General features: G+C 38.2%; 3 protein-coding genes across 4 annotated transcripts; 2 read left to right on the top strand and 1 right to left on the bottom strand.

Moving 5' to 3' along the window:
* Positions 1 to 1,471: 1,471 nt before the first annotated feature.
* Positions 1,472 to 16,189, bottom strand: tmem101 (transmembrane protein 101). Of its 2 annotated transcripts, XM_084343225.1 has the most exons (6): positions 16,107 to 16,189; positions 11,239 to 11,361; positions 10,475 to 10,635; positions 5,663 to 5,843; positions 4,742 to 4,888; positions 1,472 to 4,016 (listed from the first exon to the last, which is right to left on the bottom strand). In XM_084343225.1, exons 4-6 carry the CDS (start codon positions 5,804 to 5,806, stop codon positions 3,708 to 3,710), a joined length of 600 nt encoding a protein of 199 aa, XP_084199351.1. In that variant the 5' UTR covers positions 5,807 to 5,843; positions 10,475 to 10,635; positions 11,239 to 11,361; positions 16,107 to 16,189; the 3' UTR covers positions 1,472 to 3,707. The 2 variants fall into 2 exon arrangements, with proteins under 2 accessions (XP_084199351.1, XP_084199350.1); XM_084343224.1 differs by lacking the exons at positions 10,475 to 10,635; positions 11,239 to 11,361; positions 16,107 to 16,189 and adding an exon at positions 6,914 to 7,095.
* gngt2b (guanine nucleotide binding protein (G protein), gamma transducing activity polypeptide 2b) lies at positions 10,642 to 11,719 on the top strand. Its single transcript, XM_084343230.1, has 3 exons — positions 10,642 to 10,770; positions 10,957 to 11,045; positions 11,270 to 11,719. The coding sequence occupies exons 2-3, from the start codon at positions 10,962 to 10,964 to the stop codon at positions 11,396 to 11,398; spliced, it is 213 nt and encodes a 70-aa protein (XP_084199356.1). The 5' UTR covers positions 10,642 to 10,770; positions 10,957 to 10,961; the 3' UTR covers positions 11,399 to 11,719.
* Positions 14,390 to 20,609, top strand: LOC311250992 (inactive all-trans-retinol 13,14-reductase; the record flags this gene model as incomplete). The annotated part of the gene is made up of 11 exons (XM_084343223.1): positions 14,390 to 14,546; positions 16,140 to 16,322; positions 16,532 to 16,773; positions 16,860 to 17,055; positions 17,189 to 17,386; positions 17,462 to 17,581; positions 17,681 to 17,819; positions 18,289 to 18,398; positions 18,566 to 18,732; positions 18,862 to 19,021; positions 19,355 to 20,609. The coding sequence occupies 11 exons, from the start codon at positions 14,390 to 14,392 to the stop codon at positions 19,522 to 19,524; spliced, it is 1,842 nt and encodes a 613-aa protein (XP_084199349.1). The 3' UTR covers positions 19,525 to 20,609.
* Between the last annotated feature and the right edge of the window lie 303 nt (positions 20,610 to 20,912).

Genomic DNA, 20,912 nt, shown 5'->3' with positions numbered 1-20,912 from the left:
TTAAAAAAAATCTAATTTTTGTTCTCAAAAAATTATCTAATTTTTGTTCTAAAAAATAAATAAATAACATTTTTGTTCTAAAAAAAAACACAACAAATTTTTTTTCTCAAAAAATCTTTTTGTTCTCCAAAAAAATTGTCTTTCTCAGAGAATTTTTTTCTCATTTCTTTTTCTCAAAAAAATTTTTTTCCTGTGAAATTGATATGATTTGATACGACGGTTCCATCGAGTTTTCTGTGAAATCATGTGAAATGTTTTTTTCCAGAGACATTTTTTTTCAAAAATCTTTTCATTTCTCAAAAAAAAAAAACATAAGGCAGCAGTGCTCCTGCTCAAGTAGCCGGCAGCTCCCTGGCATCGCTGGACAGTCACCTGTGAGGCAGAGAAAGAAGAAAACTCCTGAACACAGACGAAGATGAGGACTTGTTTTAAAATGTGACATAAGATGGCTGCATACAGCTCATGTCAATTTTTTTTTTTTTTTTTTAAATCTTTTTTTTTTTCCTAAAAAAAATGTTTTAATCAAAAGAAATACTTTTTTCTCAAAGAAAATCTCATTTCTGAGCAGCAAGATTTTGGCTAAAAATGGGTGTAAACAAAAACACATAAGATGGCTGCATACAGCAAGTTTCATGTCAAGTCTCCTGAAGCCCAGAGATCCCGGATTGATTTGAAAATACGTTAGTGACACCCTTTTTTGGGTGTCACTAACGAAAAAAAAAAAAAATCTTTTCAAAAAGAAAGTTTAAAAAAAATCTATTTGTTTTTTCTCAAAAAAATCTTTTTTTGGACTTAAAATTGGTGTAAACAACAAAACAAAACAAAATCCATTCAAAACTGAAAACTTTGTTAACCAGACGAGATGATTCGATACGACAGTTCCATTGAGTTTTCTGTGAAATCATGTGAAATGTTTTTTGCCAGAGAAAAAAAATAGATTTTTTTGAGAAGAAAAATAGATTTTTTTTCACACGATTTTTTTTTTGAGTGAACAACACATTTCAGGAGAAAACTTTTACATGAAAAAAATGTATATTTTCAGGCAATTCTTTTTCATTTTCAAGAGTTTTTTTTATTTTCATGTAATACTCATGAAGTGCACCACTACCTCGTTCTACATGGGCCTGAGAACTTTCATGTTTTCTTCCAGGGGAGTTAAAATTTCTCCGTGCGCAATAAACACAAGGAGAAAAAAACAAAAATCAAAATGTTTTTTGTTTTTTGTCGAACCAAGCTCAAAGCTCAGAGGTGAAGCGTCTCCTTCACAACAAAAGCTTCTGTTGTGAAGTCATAAAAAGAGAGAAATTAATTTAGATCGGATTTAGAAAATAAATCATCCAAAAAAACATTTCGCTTGCCTCTGGGCTTCTGTACAAACCTCTCTCATCCTATAATATTTTTAATTTTGTCAAATAACACAAGTAGTCTGAATGGTGGCGTCATTAGTAATCATGAGTTCTGATACCAGCAGTGGGCTTTTTGCTGAACCTTTATTTTGTATTTTATAAACGTCATGATTCCAACAACGGTCTAAAACAGCAAACTGATGTAACAGTTGTGAGCCAGCAAACAGAAACCACACTGACAGGTTTAAAGTAGTTCAGTGAGATTAACATGTTTATTTAACCTCAACTGAAACAGTATGATAGCGAAAGTGAAACAACTGCACAAGTAAGATAATAATTGCAAATATTCATGCAGTGAGCTCCGGGAATTTACTGATACATCACCAACTTCACCTTAAAGCTCAAAGGTGAAGCCTCAAATTACACAACCAGCCAAAACTAATACAGTCTTATACAACCGTCCTGCAGAAATCCTCCCTACGTGAGGTTTAATGTTAAGTTTTTGTTGGATTTTGGAGGCTGCAGTCTGACTGTCTGTTTTACACAGATAAGTGTTTTTACCATTTTATATCAGTGAGGGCCGGCTTAACAACTGCGCCACAAACTACATCCTCCAGAGAGGTGGAAGTTATTGCAGGACTGTTGTATTAATAGACTGCATTAGTTTTAGTAGGTGGACCTTGTTGGCGACTGTACAGAAGCTGTAACCGGTCACAGGTCGAACACGTTCCTCCGTTTTCCAGTGATAAGTTACATTTATTTGTTTCTCAAGTTCACGATATTTCTATCATTATCACAGAATAACAAGTGTTGTCTCCCCAAGACAACTGGAATTTAATTCATTATCACAAGGAAACAAAACACTGTTCCGTCTTATTTCTAGGCTTAATGTCTCTTAGATCAGCGGTGCCACACCAGCATGCAGACATGGCATCTTAACAAGTGTAGCTACAGGCAAAAACCCATAAAAACTTTTTGTTAAAAACTTTTTGTGGTTTGCTTTGAAAATCCCAAAACCCACCGCACAGAGTGGTGTGTATGTTATGGTCCACTCTTATAAGGTCATTTTCTCACGATTAATTATTTTGCTTTTGGGAAAACATTTGTTCGAGGGAAAATAAATCGTGTGTAAAATTGGGTGAAGAAAAAAAATGTCAGGAAAATATTTTTTGCACACATTGAAAAAAAGAACAAAGAATCGTTCTGGGAAAAAAGTTTTTCCACACATAAAAAAAAAAAAAATTCTCCTGATTTTTTTTTCTTTCTTCGTTTTACAAATGAAAAAAAAAATCCTGAAACAAAAAAATTCCTGAAATTTTGAAATGTGTGGGAAAAAATTCAAGAGTAAACTTTTTTTTTTTTAATGTGTGAAACCAAGTGCAAAGGATTTTGTTTTCAAGACATGATTTTTTTTCCCACATGTTGAACTAAGAGAGAGACAAAAAAGTTATTCCTCGATTATGACATTGACAAAACACATAGAATGAAACTTGTTATCACAGGAAAAAATATGTTCGACCCATGACCATCGAGGGCTTCTGTACAACTGAGTGTTTAATAATAAATGTATCATTACCAATCCAATTAAGTCCATGAGGCAGAAGTTTACATTCAGCGGTTCATCCAACGCAACACTGTTCATTTTAACAAAAGTCATGGTGGTGATAGATAACAAAGTAAACAGTATATATGAATTAAATACAGTTTAATTAAAGTTTACACAAATGATTTAATTCTAAATCATTACAAAACTCATTCTGTGCTCCATTATGTAACTAAATTAAGGACTTTCATATAAAATGTGATCAATACTTACACAGAAGATAAAGAAGCTGTGCTTATTCAAATCTAAAATGAACAAGAATGCAAGTTAAAAGCAACATAAGTGTTTATTATCAAACAGCCATAACTGTTGCCCTCAATACCGCAGAAGTCAAATTTAAGTTTCCCTTTATTTCTAAAATACTTATCATATACTGTAAAACATTATCGGACCATTTAAGACTTATTTTGGGAGTGAAAGATATCTTCCCTGTAGAGTTACAGTACTCATACTCAGTGTGATGATTCAGAGTGTAACACAAACAAAAATGTAAACAAGAATCTGAATAAATTATTAATTTGCAAAAAAGGAAGCTCCTGTTTTTTTCTTTTTCTTGTAACAGCAAAGTTACCATCTGATAGGCAAAGACAATCGACGCTGCGTACATCCACCAGTCTCAGCTGGGAGTGTTTGAATCCTGAGAGGTCACTGAGCTGCGGCAGCTTTGAGTACGAAGCCGAGCTGTGACGTGAAGGCCAACAATCTCATCCTGCGCAGACACCTCGGTCTGTAAAATGTCTGTGAGAGAGCCCAGGGGTTCAACCGTCGGTCGCCAGGATCAGCACGGCGCCGAAGATGCCCACGTTATGTCCGATCAGCTTCATCTGGTTCCAGAACTCCACCTTGCGGGTGTTGTGCCAGTAGCCGAGGTTGCCATCGATGAGCAGGATCACCAGCGGCAGGGCGACGGCCAGGATCTGAGCCGCCAGGCGGATGTAGCAGCCGGAGAGGAAGGCCAGAGCCAGCACCCCAAACAGCACCTCCAGCAGCATCAGGGTGATCTCTCCTCCGATGATGTGGTTCAGATACGCCTGCTGGTCCTCTTTGCTGTGCTGCAGGGAGTACACCTAGTGGGGGGAGCGTGGTACTGCGTTATTTAAAATGACACTGAAAATACTCCTGAACTCTTGTAAATAAAGTATTAAAGGTCTGATTCATTACATTCAGTGGTTTTATTTCATATGAACTGTGATGACTTCATGTTATTCCATCTTTGTGTGATTCCCCTTGAGCCTGTTTTTCATTATGTTTTGCAGAATAGAAAATGTCATTTTGTCAGTCTTGGCTAATCCCATTTAAAACAGGTTTGGGCAGCTTATTGCAAAATGGATTGCAGGATACCCAGAAGAACATAACCTTTAGTTTTTGTGCATCGGGTGCATGGAATAAGCTCACCTCACTGTGTTACTGTTTTCACTGAGGATTGTTCTTTTGAAATCTTTAAACTGTGTATTTTTGTGTAACTTGAAATCATTGCAAATGAGTCCAATCATAAGTCATTTCAATTATAATCCATTTGTTGTGATAGTGAGAACATGGAGCTCAAAAATGACCCTCTGTTTCTCACAGCCTGAGTTGACCTCTTTAAATGTTTTGTTTTCACTCCAATAGCCAAAGATTTAAGTTTACTATGAAATATAAAAAAGGAAAAAGGGGCATATGACAGTTTGGACAGCAGCTTCAGGCGGATAATAAATGTATCCCCTGACTGCCTCTGTGTTCGTGTAATCATTTTGGCTATGAAGTGTCAGAATCATTCACTAAGCCCAGCCACGCACACAACAAGTCTTACCACACAGATGAGGTAGACCCCCAGGAATACTTGTCCAGTAGACTGCAGGGATCTGCTGCGGGGTTTCTGTCTGTACACCTCCCCCGCTCCACTGGCCAGAACCAGGAAGCCTCCAATAATGGCCAGTGCTCTGGAGTACATTCTTACCTGCAGGAGAACACAGTTAGGATTTAAAGTCTCATCTACAACGCTAATTTCTGATAAAACAATCTACTTTCAGACTTCTAGTGGTGACCCAGATCTGTTTCTCCCTCATGTGTGACACAGATCTGTTTTTAATGTTTCAACACCAATCTGGGCCACTTTCACATGTGCTTCTATATCTGACACATATCCAATTTTGTGGCAATTTGACCTCTGAAAAGTCAAGAGTTTAGTAGGAAGCACATTTTCCTTCCATTTTGACTTTAAAATTGTGTTTATGTTGAGCTAGAACATTAAATCAATGAGTTGTCAACTATTTTGATAATTAATTAACTGGTTTGAATAATTTTTAAGGAAATGTTTTGGTCAAAATTCTCCTCTTAAATGTGAATATTTTCTGGTTTCTGTCCTCTTCTAGGACAGTAAACCGTATCAGCTACTTTAACGTATGCTAGTCTTACTTTTTCTACTAGGATGTGGCCATTATGTGCTGGAAAATGTAATCAAAATCTCTGATTACAACAAAAATAAAAATAAAAATTTAACAAAACATTTCCCTTGTGTGAATGATGTTGACATTTCCTTCATGTTATCAGTTAAGACTCGGCCAGACCTCTTCAAACCTCGATACTGCCTCGGCTAAACCAGAGGAAAAGTCTACCTACAAAAAAAACCTCATACTAATCAAAAGGTTGCAGGGAGTCTGGTGACGATGAGCACACGGTAACTGAACAGCAGCTTGATACTGTAAACCACAGAAGACAGGAGGTGACTCACCTTAAGCCAGTCCCCATAGTACACCTGTTCTCCAACATACGATGCGTAAGTGCTGATGGCCAGCTGTATGGCAGCGCACATAGCAAACCACCTCCTCTTCACCCCAAAGGACATGAAGCTGGCGCAGAGGACGGCAGCCCCCATATCCACATACAGGTACGGCACATGGATGTCTGGTTTCCTGGAGAAGACAATGAATCAAAAATCAAACTCAGTGGATTGTTTTAATTTATACATACATTATTTTGACTCAACTTTTATTTTTTTTTTTAAATTTAAATTTCCCCTATGGGGGATCAATAAAGGTATATCTGATCTTATCTCATTGTAACATCTCACAAAGTAGTTGTACAATATCTAAATGAATAGTAGTATTTTAGTGTAATGTTATATTAAGATTTCAATCTAAAATTGTCCCTTCATCAGGTACAGAGGAATCCAAACTCAGTTTAACTTCAGTAATATGATGATCTAATTCAACTATACTCACTGGACCTGATTGATGACATTTGATTTTTTCCATACATCAGCCAACCTTAAACAATACCCTAAAGTGTCCTAAAATAGCAGTCCGGCAGTCAAAATCCATGAAGGAGGCCACTGTGTAAAATGGAGCACCACAACGAAACTATTTCCAATCAAGTAAACTCACCCAATTAATAATCAATTTTACTAAGTAAGTTAACTCTTTTAGCACAACACCAACTTAAATATTCTTGCTTTCAAAAGTTAAGAAGGAAAATCACAGAGGCAGGCTGGTATGACAAAACCTGTATAGACTTTCCTTTAAGTTGGTATAATTACGGATAATTCAGATGGGTGTGGTTCTCTAAGACAGACCAGCCCTCCACAGACTGAAACAATACACGCCCAGTGTACATAAGAGATTAAAACCACGATTACTACCAGGACAAATTACAGCCTGTCCCTGTCAGACTGAAAATTACAGGCCAGGCTAAATATAACGACTCCTTTTATCTTAAACTAGTTCATATGGCTGCAACTTTCTGGCTGAGTTTTAGTCTACTTGCTGAAAAACAAACCTTATTAGCAGGAAGACACGTTCAAACCTTCAACTCTCACATATTGTCCAGTAGCTGTTATTTACTTATACCCACTAACTGCCTGGGCTGTTATCCTGATGAATGAAGGCTGTATTTGCATGAGTTTGACGCTGGGTTGGTTAGCTAGCATTAGCTCTTTAGCTAGCAGTAGCTCCATTTCAGTGCCCTATTCATTAGCTTTTTTTACCTTTTCGAGTCCGCTCGTTCAGCAAACAGCATCAACATGCTGAAGCAGTTCCAAAATCCGAACCGGGTCAGAATAAATGCTCCTAACTGGCTGAGAAATCTTAACGTCTGTTTCCTACTGGGAGCCGCCATTGTTGCTGCACACAAACCCTCCAACGACACGGCAGGTACTCGAGTGACTTCCTGTCAAAATACATACACCTGTCGAAGTAAAAGTATGTACCTTTCTACTGTACAGAGGGTATCGTTAATTTAAACAAATATGCTCTTATTTTGAAAGGAATTTCAAGACTAGTCCAAAGACGTCTTCCTATTGGCTGACACGTCCATTTGGGCGGGACGGACTCGTTCGTGGGGAGCGGGAGAAAAGACACAAACGTTCGACGCCGCCATCTTGAGGAGAGAGTCGATTATTACAGACATTTTAAGGCCGCAGGAGGAAAATGAGGTGAAGAGATGTGTTTTAATTTAACTGTCAATTTACCTGAATAAATACTCATAGCACATTTTATTGACAAATATAATATATAAAAAACACTTATTTCAAAGCCTCCAACAAATGTCAGGAATATTGTTCTGGTGAAAAAAACAAAACAAAAAAACAATACTAAAAATGACTTAAAAAAATACAATTATTTATTTATATTTTGACCTACAATAGTTTTTTTTTTTACTAATCTAATAATATAAATTAATATATATTTTTTGACATTAAATTTTTTTTTAAAACCAAAAATAGTAAATTTTTTCACTCTAAAAAACACATTTTGAATTATTAATATTTTAAAACTAATTATACTTAGTTTATAATGAATGGATATCATTATCATTTGTGTAATTTATGTGTTGAGTTTTTTTAAAATTTCATTTATTATAAGATTATTCAACAAGGACAGTGCACATTAAATAAAAATGTAGGTTAATTTCCATCTGAAGTCCCTGGGCAGATGTTACTTTATTATGTTATATTTGTCAGTAAAAACACCATAGAGGGCACCATTATACTACACTGTCAGGGACTGAAAAAAGAAGAAACAAAAAAGAAATGCAAAGCTATTAAATGGAGAATATTAGTGTTTGTAAAACCATGAACTAAATAAGACATGTAACTGTAAAATGTAAAATCCTCAGGTCATGAAAACCAACAAATTCCCTTAAACAATACATATATAGGACATCACAGTGTCCTCAGTGTCAACTATGGCCCATAAGAAGTTCAACAGCCCGAGGAGATATCTTCTTTTGGCTTGTTTTGTCCAACCAACTGTCCAAAACCCAAAGATTTCCAATAATAAAATACTGAGATAACATTTCAGGGGCTGGAACCAAAGGGTGTTTGGCGATAATTGCTTGATAAACGTCTTAAACAATGAATTCTTGTTGATGAATTTTCAGCGCTAATGTTAAGTAGTCAAAATCTCTGAGGAGACGTCAAAGTAAGACTCCACACTCATCAGTGTAAATGAGAAATCCTGTGAACAACAAGTTGGACAATGAAAGTGATTCGAGGTATGGAACAGAAATAGGAGCGATCAGTGGGGAGGGGAGTTTGTGATCAGGTGATCAGTGACCAGGAGCGTCTCCACGCTGCTGTTGATCCACAGTGACGTGTCCCAGGTTAATCTGGAGCAGATGAGACTAACCCAGATAATGAAAATGGCTTAGTGTGAGTCCTGCTAAAGGTTGAGTTAAGGATCAGTAGCCCGTCACGTCTCAGATCGAATGTTAATCGGAGGTTATTAGCAGCTAGTGGGACGAGTTTCACAGAGTAAGACATCAAACCTTTAACTTTAGCTTCTTAAGAAATGTCAGTTTGAATGGATACAGTTATGTTCTCAGTTACACAAATCTTCACTTTCACCAGAACGGTATTGTTGTTAATATTAACAAGACATTTAGATGCTGTCAGCCCATCCATTAACTATGCCTGCTTATCCTGTGTCGCCTGGGAGCTGTAGAGACGGTGGGACACGCGAAAGACATCATTCTTGAATTTATCCTGTATGTGAAATGTGCATGCAGATCACACAACCACACAAACAGGCCCCAGAAAAGGCCCGTGGGTTTGGACTCAGGAGCTTAGAGAGGTGGAGGAAGTACTCAGATCTTGTACTGAAGTAAAAGCAGCAATCATACAGTCGCCTATTGAATTATGCTGTTACAAGTAAAAGTCCTGCATTTGAAATTTTTACCTAAAGCTACTACAAGAAACTCTTTGGAGAAAAGTAAACTTTGTTTTAGTGTCGTACCACCAGACTACAGAGCAGCTTCGTTCCTCAGGCTGAGACCCCTTAATTCATCCTATAACTCCCTGCAATAAAAAAAATATTTGAATTTTATGCCTTACTCAACCTGGATTAGATGGAATCCGACCTGTGACAGGCTTTAAAGGTGCTATTTGTAAGAAAAGTTGATTTTTGAGTCTAATTAAAAAACTGATGCTTTGGGATGTAGGACCCTAACCCGTTTTTAGACCAGCTGGGTATGAGACTCAAGAATCTACTTTTCTTACAGATAGCACCTTTAAGAACAACTATAATTATTGTATAGAAACAGCCAATCTTCTTGCTAATGAACTTCTTTGCATATGTAGGTCTTATGGAGGGATCAGTATTAAACAGACTGGTTCATAATCAGTTAAAAGTTCTTTATAGTTGGTTTAAATAAAAGTAAAAAAGTATTAGCATCAAAATAAACTTTGAATAGTTAACATACAAGTAATCATTATGCAGAATGGCATATTTCAGCAAAATCCTTATTACAATACTGGATTATAGTTATTGTTGCATTAATATGTTCATGCTGGTGACAGTGATTTAACTACTTTATATAGTTTATCTGCTGGGTAGCTTGTGATTTTCCCCTCGGGGACAGTTTTGGTTACACAGTCCTGTATTCTTGAACTGTAGGACTTTGATAATCTTTTTGTTCTCACCCCGACATAACTCAAAATACAAGCTTGTTTTGCTGTAATGTTCATAAACAAAACGTTAGCAAAAGGCTTAAAAGTACATGTAAAACTCATGTGAGCTCTTGTAAACTGTTATTCCTTGTATGGAGAGCTCTCTCTGTTTATAGGCCAGCACACGTTGCATTGTGCACCTTTAAAAGACTTCATACACGATGCAGTTTTACTAAACGTGGATATGTGTTTCTATGCAGGTGTTAAAGCAGCAACAATGCGAACATCTGTATAAAGACCTTGAGCAAACATTTACTTATTCACAAGAACAGCAGCATCAGTCTTGTATATTAGGCGTCTGTAGCCTCTTATGGGTGCACACTTTTTAAAATTAATTGGAGCGACATTGCAGGACTTAGAACAGCTGATTGGATGGACTGCAAGATTAAAACATGTAATTAAATCAGTGCTGAAGACTTGGCCTGTTTCCTCTCGGCACAAGAGCTAACCCAACTCTTACCACAAACTATTAACAACTTTATAGCTACTATTCCTTTCTCACTTAGTAAAGCCCACTTTAGCTTATACTGGTTGTATTTTGACACGTCTACCACAGTTTGCAGTTAGCGACAGATGACGTCTCATTTCTACTTGTCTCACTTTCTCCAACACGTCGCCTGCAGCAGATCTGTAATGATCTGCGTCCTCTTCCCTTCCTCCTTTCCTGTTCGGGGGTCACGGCCCCTGATTGATTAATCCCATCACGGGGGATTGGTGACATCAGGTCCAATCCTGTGCCGACCTCCTGCAGCAGGGATGAGCTGGGATGAAGAGCAGTGGGACAGCACAGATCATTCAGTGTGAAGCAGCGACCAGACAAGAGGAAGGAATACACTCGATGAGCTCTTAGGAGCGAAAACTTTTTTCTGATTGTTGAGGACCCCGCCATTCAACAGGTAAAGACTGATAACTGAATTGATTTCTCTGTCATGGATTTACATTTATGTTTGTCAAAGGAGTGTTTTTGAAAAAGAATAATCTAAAAAAAAAACTACAGATTACAGGATTTTGACTTTGAAGAAAATCATGTAAACTTTGAGACATTTGTTTTGACGTTTCAACATTTTAATCTTGATTTACAGCCAGGATGGCTCGGGATATGTCAGATAAGGAAATCCTGAAAATGGAACTGGACCAGCTGAAGAAGGAAGTTAGCACAGCCAGGACACCAGTAAGTAAAAACCTCTTTTCTTTAGACCGAATTTTAAAATTTTCTTGCCATCAATTGTGAACAATCTGTGGAATATTACTTATTAACTGTATTAAAACAACGTAGAAACAATTCAAGGTTTACAAATACAGTTTTAACATGCTGTCTTAAACATTAATGACTGTGTGAAGACAATTTGGTTTGCTATACTTACATCTGTTCTTCATCTTTCCTCTGATCAACAGGTGGCTGCAAACTGTGCAGAGACCATTGCTTTTTGTGAGGAACATTTACCAAATGACCCGCTGATCAAGGGCGTTCCAGATGACAAGAACCCCTACAAGGGAGACAAGGGAGGCTGCATAGTAACATAGCACACGGCAGACATCCAGGGAAAGATCGCAATGTTTTTTATGAGAGCCGACAACATCGCTGTAATGTTCTCGTAGGAATTCCTGTGGATGAAATGTATAGTAGTAGTAAGAAAACTCAGATCTGTAATGGTACTGAAACAAGGATCACTGTATTTACCTGTTGATATGAAAATGTCTGTCAATTTGTAATTAAATTCAAATAGCTGTACGAAGCTTTGACCTCACCCGGCTGCTCACATTATTGCTATACGTATCTCACCTTTATTGCACTTTCATCTCTTTATTTCACACTGGTTAATGTTCAATAGACTGCACACAGTTTGGCGTCCAACATCAGTGCAGGTCATCATGACACTCACTTGTGTTACTGACAAAGCAGGGCAAAGTCACAGGAGTCGTGCAGCGACTGCTTAGTCTAATTCTTAATAGGATTTCAGTCGGTTACAGAGGCCTGTTGACAAAGTGCTGCTTCCTGTATCAAAGTCTTTAAGCTTATTTGCAGCGGCTTCATCCCAGCTTCCATTTCAAGCTCTCCATCCAATTAGTGTCATTTTCGATCTGGGCAACAACAAGTTCGCATCGTTTGTGCAACATTTGCAACACCACTATGTGAATATAGCATTTTAAGTGCAGGTTTAATATCTATGATTGTAAAAATGACAATTAATGCTTCGTAAAAACGTTTTCAGTCCAGTGACTTTAAGCAGCACATGCGTGTCATTGCTTTCAGACAACTTAACCTGTTTCCAAGGATACAGTGACCTACTTATGGTTACTTATGTGGAGGATCGTGACGATTTATCTTTTTGCAACAAGGTCCAAATTTAAGCTTACCTTAGCACAGAGGCCAGAACAGCGTCTAGACTTTAAACTCCCTTCTTCAACTAAAGGGCAAAGTATGCTGCAGCACTACAGCTGGCACTGTTATAAAAAGTACCCCAAAAGTCACACTAGAGTAAAAGTAAAGGTATCGTGGTAAAATATTACTTTGGTGAAAGTGAGTCTAAAAGGATAAGTCTTAAAGGATCGGATATTAAATTCACTTAAGTATCAAAATTAATTTCCTGGCAATAAATACATAATAAATATTAAGTAAAAGTCAATATATTTACATGTATGTATATACTATATTGTATGGGTTGACCAATTATCGGCCTGACTGATTAACGGAGTCGGTCAAAATTTGTGCTTTTTGTAATTTGATTGCTGATAAAATAAATAAATAAAACGTTCTGCTTTGGTTCTGATGCAGAAATCAGCAAAGTAACTAGAAACTTAAGTTATTAAATAAATGTAGTGGAGTAAAAAGTACAATATTGTCCTCCAAAAAAATATTGACCTCAAAATTGTTAAGTACAGTACTTGAGTAAATGTACTTAATTACATCACCAGCTGTGATTATAAGTATGAATTGTAATTGTAAATACATGATTTAAATTTAAAAAAACATTTAAATCATTAATTTTGAAGCAAAATAGCAAGCTGAAATTGTTGGTGGGCGAGTTGCATTGTGGGTAATGTAGGCCCCAGGTTTGAACAAGGCAGAGGAGTGTGGAATAAAAAGGACGATATTTCTGGTTCTGCTGTGTCAATTTTGGACTTTTTTGTTTACACTATATTGGGAGTCTGACAATGTTATACAATGTAAATGCAAAACCTGCAGACTACTTATTTAAATAATTAATGACAATAAGCTAAGGTTTTATTCACGTTATATTTAGTCACATTCACCATCTTCGTTCCTCGATCTCTGACACTCTCCTAGAAGTTTCAGTGACGGCCACCAAACGAAACCCATCGTTACCTTAAAAGAAAATTTAAATTAGTATTTCTGTGGGTTTGAATATTGTTAGAAACATTTTAGATTATGTAAATACACAACTAGACATAAAATAAAAAGCAAAGGTCACGTCGTTGTTAGACACTCCAATGCAGAAATGTTACATATCATATCGTCCAGTTTATGTTTTTGTCTGTCTCAAATGCAAACTCATCGCAGCCAACAAAGCTTTTTGTGGTTCACGTTATCGCTTTAGATTAAATGTATGGCTCAAAGTCAACTGAACTTGTACATAACTTAAGTACAAAGTCCGTGCCGTCCCAGACTGCACGAAACGAGATGTTATCACATGTAATTTATGGATTTACATTTTACATTTAGGCTCATCATCATCCCTCAGGAGAAACGTATTGTGGATATGTTAGGGCATTTTAACGTCAAGTGTTTTTACAGATTTAAATAATGAAACGTCTTGATTACTTGCGTCTTATTCCACCAAGGACACCGACTCTGTCCTTATCAGACCTGAAAAGCTGCAACTCAGTAATGTCACTCAGTTGCACTGTTGTAAAGACATACAACTGTACACTGGATGTGTAAAGTCTAGGATGACTGGTCCAAGGGGTATTCTTTATCTTAATTGCCTTATCAGATAAGAGCAATTAGTGATATATCTAATCTGTGTAAGTTTCCTGTGAACACTTGGAACGACTTACATACTGTACAGAAGGAAAACAAAAATGTGATGCAACCTTCTGATCACAAGCTTGAGTGTAACAACTGTGTTAATGACGTCTGAGCACACAGTGAAACTTTTTTTAATTTTAAAATATTACGCAGATTTTATACAAATCTATATTTAGAGACGAGTGCTTTATCTCTCTTAGAGGACAAGAGATCGATCCAAAGCAACGGAGGAATATATGTTTCTGTCTGTGCACCAAATAAATGCACAGCAATCTTTTATCTAAATTGTGATGTGTGCACTTCCACTGCAAGAAAAATGATTTCACCACTTTATCTTTATTGCCTGTCACAACACCAACAGTGTTACATATCAGACTCCAGCCCCTCTTCTGCAGACCTTTGACCCTCAGCGTACTTAAAAGAGCCTCGCAAGGAGAGCAGCGTCACTTTCACTGCAGCTGTGAACACTGCTTCACTTCTACAGAAACACACTGAGAGTTCAGAGACAGTGATTGGTCTGCATAATGTGGCTCGTGATTTTCTTAGTCTGGTTGGCTATGTGGGCCGGTGGCACATACTGGTACCTGTTTGGGAAAAAGAGCCCTTTCTCCCTGGAGTCAGTGAGACCCCCTGGACCTCGAGAGTTTGATCAGAAGAAGCGGGACAAAGTCATCAAGCAAGGTAAAATTATGTCTTGTTATTTCAAAGTTGTTGGCATTGTGGTGCTTTGTTAGAGCAGTATATTTTTAACCAGTTCAGCCTGAAAAGGTGAAAACTTTTCTGATACTCATTCTCCAGGGAGAATGCACATGTGAAATCTAGTCTAAAAATTTAAATTACACTAGAAAAGTAAAATCTTTACCTACTTTATTTTTTCACATCAGGACTAAACTGCAGAAGTCCAGACCACTGATAGAACAAACACCTGATTGTAGATTTTTGTGGATACAGAGGGAATAAAAACGTTATCGAGGCCATGTTTTAGGACATCAAGTGCACAAAATGCTATTGTGTGTACAAGATACAATAGCTTCCCGCGTTTTGATACATTTGTTACCACACTTTGATTAATTCATACTCAAAAAAGAAGTGTATAGTCTGTTGTGCTGGCTTTCTGTGAGCCATACACTTATCTTGTACGCACAAATAAATCAAAACTTGGTAACAAATTAAGCAAAATGTGGGAGCACATTATATTTTGTGTGCAAGCATTTCGAGTGCTCAATGTAAAATGTGGCCTTGATAAAAAAAAAAGAAATCTACATGGAAACTCTGTAATTTCCATCTTAAAAAGGTCCACTGAAAGCTATGCTAATCTTTGAGTATGTTTTCATCATGTTTTAATGAGTTAACACTACTGAGGAAAGTTGGGCTCAGACATCTAGACCTAACTTCCTGGAGTCTCTGCTTGGTTGCCTGGCAACTGCTGCCATTCTGCTATCCCATCATAAAACAGCCAATTGTGTTTTTTGCACTTCAGTGTGTGTATAAAGTACGACATTCAACATTAGCTAGCTAATTAGTGATCTTAATGTAATATAGTTAAGTGTAGATTTCTGAGCTGGACCAGCTGTATTCTCCATCTTCATGCCAACTTTTTAGCTAGCCTTTGCGCTACGGCTAGTCTATTCTGTCCATCCAAATGTCAAATTCATGTATGTTCAGCACAAAAGCTTGTTAGTCTCTCTGAAGATTAACTAAACAACTTTACACTATGAGTTATCACATTTTGACTCATGAGGTCTTCATGACTTGGTTGGGTTGTAAATAGCCTTACCTACACAAAAGTTAATCTAGTGATAAATGAAAGAATACCTCAAAGTCTGTACTATAAAAATATGTATTTCTAAAAGGTATACACATATAATTCACTGTAGTTCATACAACTGCAGACGTGTGTTTATATAGTTATATAGATACACGGATAAATGATTATCTAAATGGCATAATACAGAGTTTTAGATTAGACCTAAATTTTCCCTATCATCGCGGTGCTTTATCTTAATTATATTACGACATGGAGATTATCTAAACAGTCCAATTTACTGTTTACTGCCAATAGTAGGACACACATACAAGAATTAAACAGTCATGACAGGAGAGGCGTGCAGTGCAACCTTCAAACTATTGTGCAACTCAGTTGTGCAACACTTTTTGATATCTCAGTTTCAGCAGTTGCTCGAGATAACGCTTACCCTGCATCTTTATTAAGCCCGTCTGAACTAGAGAGGTAAGTCTTACCAAGATAACATCCATCTGTTTGTGTCTGTCCAGGTTTCAGCCTCGACAAAGTGCCCCAGAACCTGGATGTCATCGTCATCGGAAGCGGTATCGGTGGGCTCACAGCTGGAGCCACACTTGCCAAAGCGGGGAAGAAGGTCCTGGTGCTGGAACAACATGACCAGGCAGGAGGCTGCTGCCACACATACATCGAGAAAGGCTTTGAGTTTGATGTCGGTAAGACACATTCATGCATATCATTGATAAAAGCAGTATATATAGTCGATTCTAACTGGCCAAAAAGGGTTAGGGTTAGGGTTATATTATAGGAAATCCCATAAAAATGGGAACAATAATGCACATGGGCATTGAGAACTTATGTCGTTAAGGAGGAAATTGAAATATGAAATAACTAAACACCATGTTCCTGTTTCTTTCCCCTCCAGGGCTTCACTACATCGGTCAGGTCCATGAGAACAGTCTGTTGCGTATCGCCTTCGACCAGATCTCTGAGGGCCAGCTGGAGTTCCAGGAGCTGAAACAACACTTCGACACCATCCGGATCGGCCTGGGCGATGAGAAACGAGACTACACCATCTTCTCCGGTAAAACTGAGATGAAAGAGCACCTGATTAAGCAATTCCCTGACGACACGGAGGCCATCGAGACATTCTTCAAAATCATGAAGGTACTATTATCTACTGGACAGTGAGTCTTACGTAACACAAAACTATGAACTTTTACAATCCTGAACATCTTCTGTGTTCCTGACAGGTCTCAGCTAAGAAGACTCACTACCTGGCAACTCTAAAGCTCATCCCACAGTGGGTGTCTCTGTTCCTGCTGAAGTCGGGCATCGCAGACCTCGTCTCTCCAGTGTTTCGCCTCACTGGCACATGTGCAACAGACTTTGTCAACACCCTGACCAGCAACAAGGATCTCCAAGTTATCTTTTCTTATCTTTTCTATGGTGGGTCCTCAATAATGTTACTAAAGTAGAACCTCATGTAGGACAGTGGCACAAATTGTTCTCGCTCTGAACTGGAGAACAAAAAATGATAACGACATAATTATAATGAAGCCTTCGTTCTGTGTTTATTTAGGCGTGCCTCCAAAGGACTCCAGCATCCTGATCAATGCCCTCCTGATTCATCACTACAAACGAGGTGCTTACTACCCAAGAGGTGGAGCCAGCGAGATTGCCTTCCACATCATCCGCACCATTCAGAAATACGGAGGAAACTGCCTGGTCAGAGCTCCCGTCTCCCAGATCATGGTTAACGACAAGGGAACGGCGTACGGTACGAAATGATTCTAGCTAATATTTCACCTGTTGAAGGCAAGACACTGTGAACTGACTGAAGACTTCCTTTCAGGTGTGAAAGTGAGGAAAGGTCAGGAAGAAGTGGAGGTTCGTGCACCTGTGGTTGTTTCAAACTGTGGCATCTTCACCACCTTCCAGAAACTTCTTCCCCCTCAGGTCAGAGTCAAGACAGGTGAGCAACGGATCCTTTTTACTTAAATGGATTAATTAAATTTTGTAGTGAAAATAGTTATAAGGTTTCACTGACTGTAAACTGTTTTGATCTTTGTAGGCATTCAGGAGAGACTGGACATGATGAAACATGGCAGAGGATCGTTCCTGGTCTTTTCTGGATTTGAAGGAACTGAAGAGGAGCTGGGCCTCGAGTCCACCAACTTCTGGCTGTTCAAAAACAACGATATGGACAAGTCGTAAGTATTCAAAGCACTGATCACACTCAACAGTAAACACAGAGGGAGATTTCAGCTTCCACAAGGGGGCGCTGGTGTATAAGAAGTAGGAACGCAAAGTATTCACAGAAGTAAGACTCACTTCTCAGAGTAGGCTTAATCACAGTTGCATTAAAGTTGATCATTTTTCTTGTGGTTTAACTTCATCCAACACTGTCTAACTTAATATTTATTGACCCTACACATAAAGAAACACACTGTACAGCGTATTACTGTATGTGATTTATTCAATTACAACTTAGACTTCCCTTGTTCGTCCTCTAGATGGAGTACAGGATCCGTCAGGTCTCAGCTCGAGGATGTAGATGCTATACTCATGCATTCTTTTATAAGTGGCCACACTGCTGATAGAAGCAGCCCTGACCTCTCTGACAGACGGATGACAGTCTGAATTTTACATGTTACATGTCTTTTTTTTTTCTCCTTGTAGGATGGAGGACTTCTTTGCTTTGGGCAAAGAGGAAGCACCGGATAATATTCCCATGATGTTCATCACAATGCCATCAGCCAAAGATCCAGAGGCCAAACTGAGACACCCTGGTACAAAGACCTACTTCTTTACCTACTGTTGTGAACAATATTAATGAATTCAACATCTCAAATTAAAGATAAAGCGACAAATGTTGCTGGTGGCACATCATACCAAATATCACATCCGAGTGTCCGTACAGGTTTGTTGTGACGTCTTGTGTGTTTCACGTTCACAGGAAAATCTTGCATGACAATACTGACGATGGTGAAGTATGAATGGTTTGAGGAATGGAAGGACACCCCGGTGCGCAAAAGGGGCGATGAATACTACAACTACAAAATGAGATTTGCTAAGAACCTCTTTGACTGGGCCTGCACTTTGTTCCCTAAAATCAAAGACAAGGTACGAGCGGTCGTTCTCTTTGTGCACATTTTAAGTGTCATTTTATTGTCAGTGCAAGCAGATTGAAATCATCTACAACATTTAGTTTCTAAGGCAGCATTGTAATACTTGTATGACTTGTTTTTTCAGTTGGTGTTCCAGGATGTGGCGACCCCTCTGACCAACATGCACTACCTGGGTGCCCAGCGTGGAGCCATGTACTCCGCTGAGCACAACCTGGAGCGTTTCCAAGCCGAGGCTGTGGCGAGGAACAGGTGCAACACCCCCATCAAGAACCTCTACATCTCAGGTATGAAAAGTTAAAGCCAAGGTTTCACAGTCAGTTGTTGGTGTGAAGTTATCATGGGCGCAGAAGTGTCTCAACAAGCCCTAAAATTGATTCACTTGATGCAGGAGGGTTGACAATGCTTTGAAATGTGAGACTTTCTTTGCAGTGTGATTTTCTTCTACTATATAAACCACTTGTTGCTGGATGAGCTGTGCAGTAAAGTTGAAAGATTTAAAAATAATCGTAGGAAAAGTCACAAAGCAGAAGGAATTAAAGCTTGTGACAAACGATCATCCGTCTCCAGACTCCAGGCAGTCTTGTCTCATCCAGCATGTGTGCGTCTGTCTCTTCCAGGTCAGGACGTGTTCAGCTGTGGGATAGCGGGCGCTCTACACGGTGGACTCCTCTGCGCCTCTGCTGTGTTGGATCACATCATCTACATCGACTTGCTCTTTCTCAAGAAGAAGCTGAAGAGGAGAAAAGCCAGAGAGCTGGCCCAGCTGGCTCAGAAGAAGCTGCAGTGAGAACGTTCTCTACTTCCCCTGCAGGACAGTGATGAAACTGCACATACCTGGTGCCAGAGAGGAACCTCAAATTGTTGTGGGAAACATGAACACAACGCCCCTGAGTCTAAGATCTACTCTATATACCAATCTAATAAAGTCTGAAGATACTAATGCCAATAGTGCACCTTCCTGACCGTTACAAGGAACGGATGTTATGTGTTTGTACTAAACTCTGTCCAGATTCAAAACTCAAAACATCACCAATGATTTGTTTTCAGAGCTGAAGTCGTCACGCCTCAGTCAAATCTGTGAAAAATCAGGAATAATCATGTGTTGGTTCCTGCGGATCCACTCACAAAAAATGTTATTTTTGTTATCAGATTTATGTAAAAAGTTCTCCCTGTGTTTGCTGTTGAGGACGTCTTGAGCTATGATTTAACACAGACACACAGTATGCTAAAGAGTTAGCATTGCATGGGGCACTGAAGCCAATGATCTACCAGAGACTCTGGCATGATTTTGGCGATGAGTCTTGGTAATTAATTTGAGTCAGAAGCCACAAAATGAGTCGAAACCATCTCATCTACAATACTGCATTCATTGTGTATATACGCCAGAGGCTAGGGGAGGTAATGGTGCAGTTGCTTCTCAGTATTTCCAATCTTTTAGTGCTTTACCTGATATCTTTAAAATTGTAATATATTTAATAAGCTTGCAGTGCGTTTGTTGTTGTGATTGTGAGCACATATATTAACTTATTAACTTAATTAGCACATTATTAACTTATCTATGTAAAATGTTTTCTCTTCAATTGTTTTGTTATTTAGGGGAACAATTTTATGATATTATGTATAGTTTCACTTCATGTTATCCTGCATTAATGTAAAAATGTAAAAGATCAGCAAATGCTTAATCATAGGTACGACTGCATGATGCCAAATGCTTTGACTTTTAAAGATTTTTTTGTTTTTGTGATGTATGTACAGGACTTTATATCTGCTTGATGTCTTTTCCTGTCGCTGCTTGGTTTGTTTAAGCATTAAACAAAATGCATATATATCTTTTTTTTTGCTGTACATGCTCAATAAACTTGATGAACCATATTAAAATACTCACTCTGTCATATCCAAACGCTCAAAACATAACATTTTAAATGTGCTAAAACTGATTTAGATCATCAGTTAGGACCAACATTTGATGATATAACAATACAGCTACATTAAATAATACTATTTGTAAATATTAAAAGTATCAGGAACAATAAGAAGCATCAGTTATAACGGGTGGCTAATTATTTATATCTCACTTACAGGTGAACTGAGATTGTAAGCCCCTCTGCGTCTCTCAGTTCCCACCTATGTTGTTCTGACCTGACTTATAACCCCGGCGCTGTTTGACTAACTGCT

This window comes from Pagrus pagrus (genome assembly GCF_965226575.1).
Source record: "Pagrus pagrus genome assembly, chromosome: 21".
In the NCBI taxonomy this organism is placed as follows: Eukaryota; Metazoa; Chordata; class Actinopteri; order Spariformes; family Sparidae; genus Pagrus; species Pagrus pagrus.
This window is presented reverse-complemented; position numbering and strand designations above follow the sequence as displayed.

Coding starts and splice junctions, on each gene's coding strand:
- tmem101 (XM_084343224.1), bottom strand. CDS start 7,044: ATGGCGGCTCCCAGTAGGAAACAGACGTTAAGATTTCTCAGCCAGTTA. Junction 5,844..6,913: donor GAACGAGCGGACTCGAAAAG/GTAAAAAAAGCT, acceptor TGTCTTCTCCAG/GAAACCAGACATCCATGTGC. Junction 4,889..5,662: donor ACTATGGGGACTGGCTTAAG/GTGAGTCACCTC, acceptor GTTCTCCTGCAG/GTAAGAATGTACTCCAGAGC.
- gngt2b (XM_084343230.1), top strand. CDS start 10,962: ATGGCTCGGGATATGTCAGATAAGGAAATCCTGAAAATGGAACTGGAC. Junction 11,046..11,269: donor TTAGCACAGCCAGGACACCA/GTAAGTAAAAAC, acceptor TCTGATCAACAG/GTGGCTGCAAACTGTGCAGA.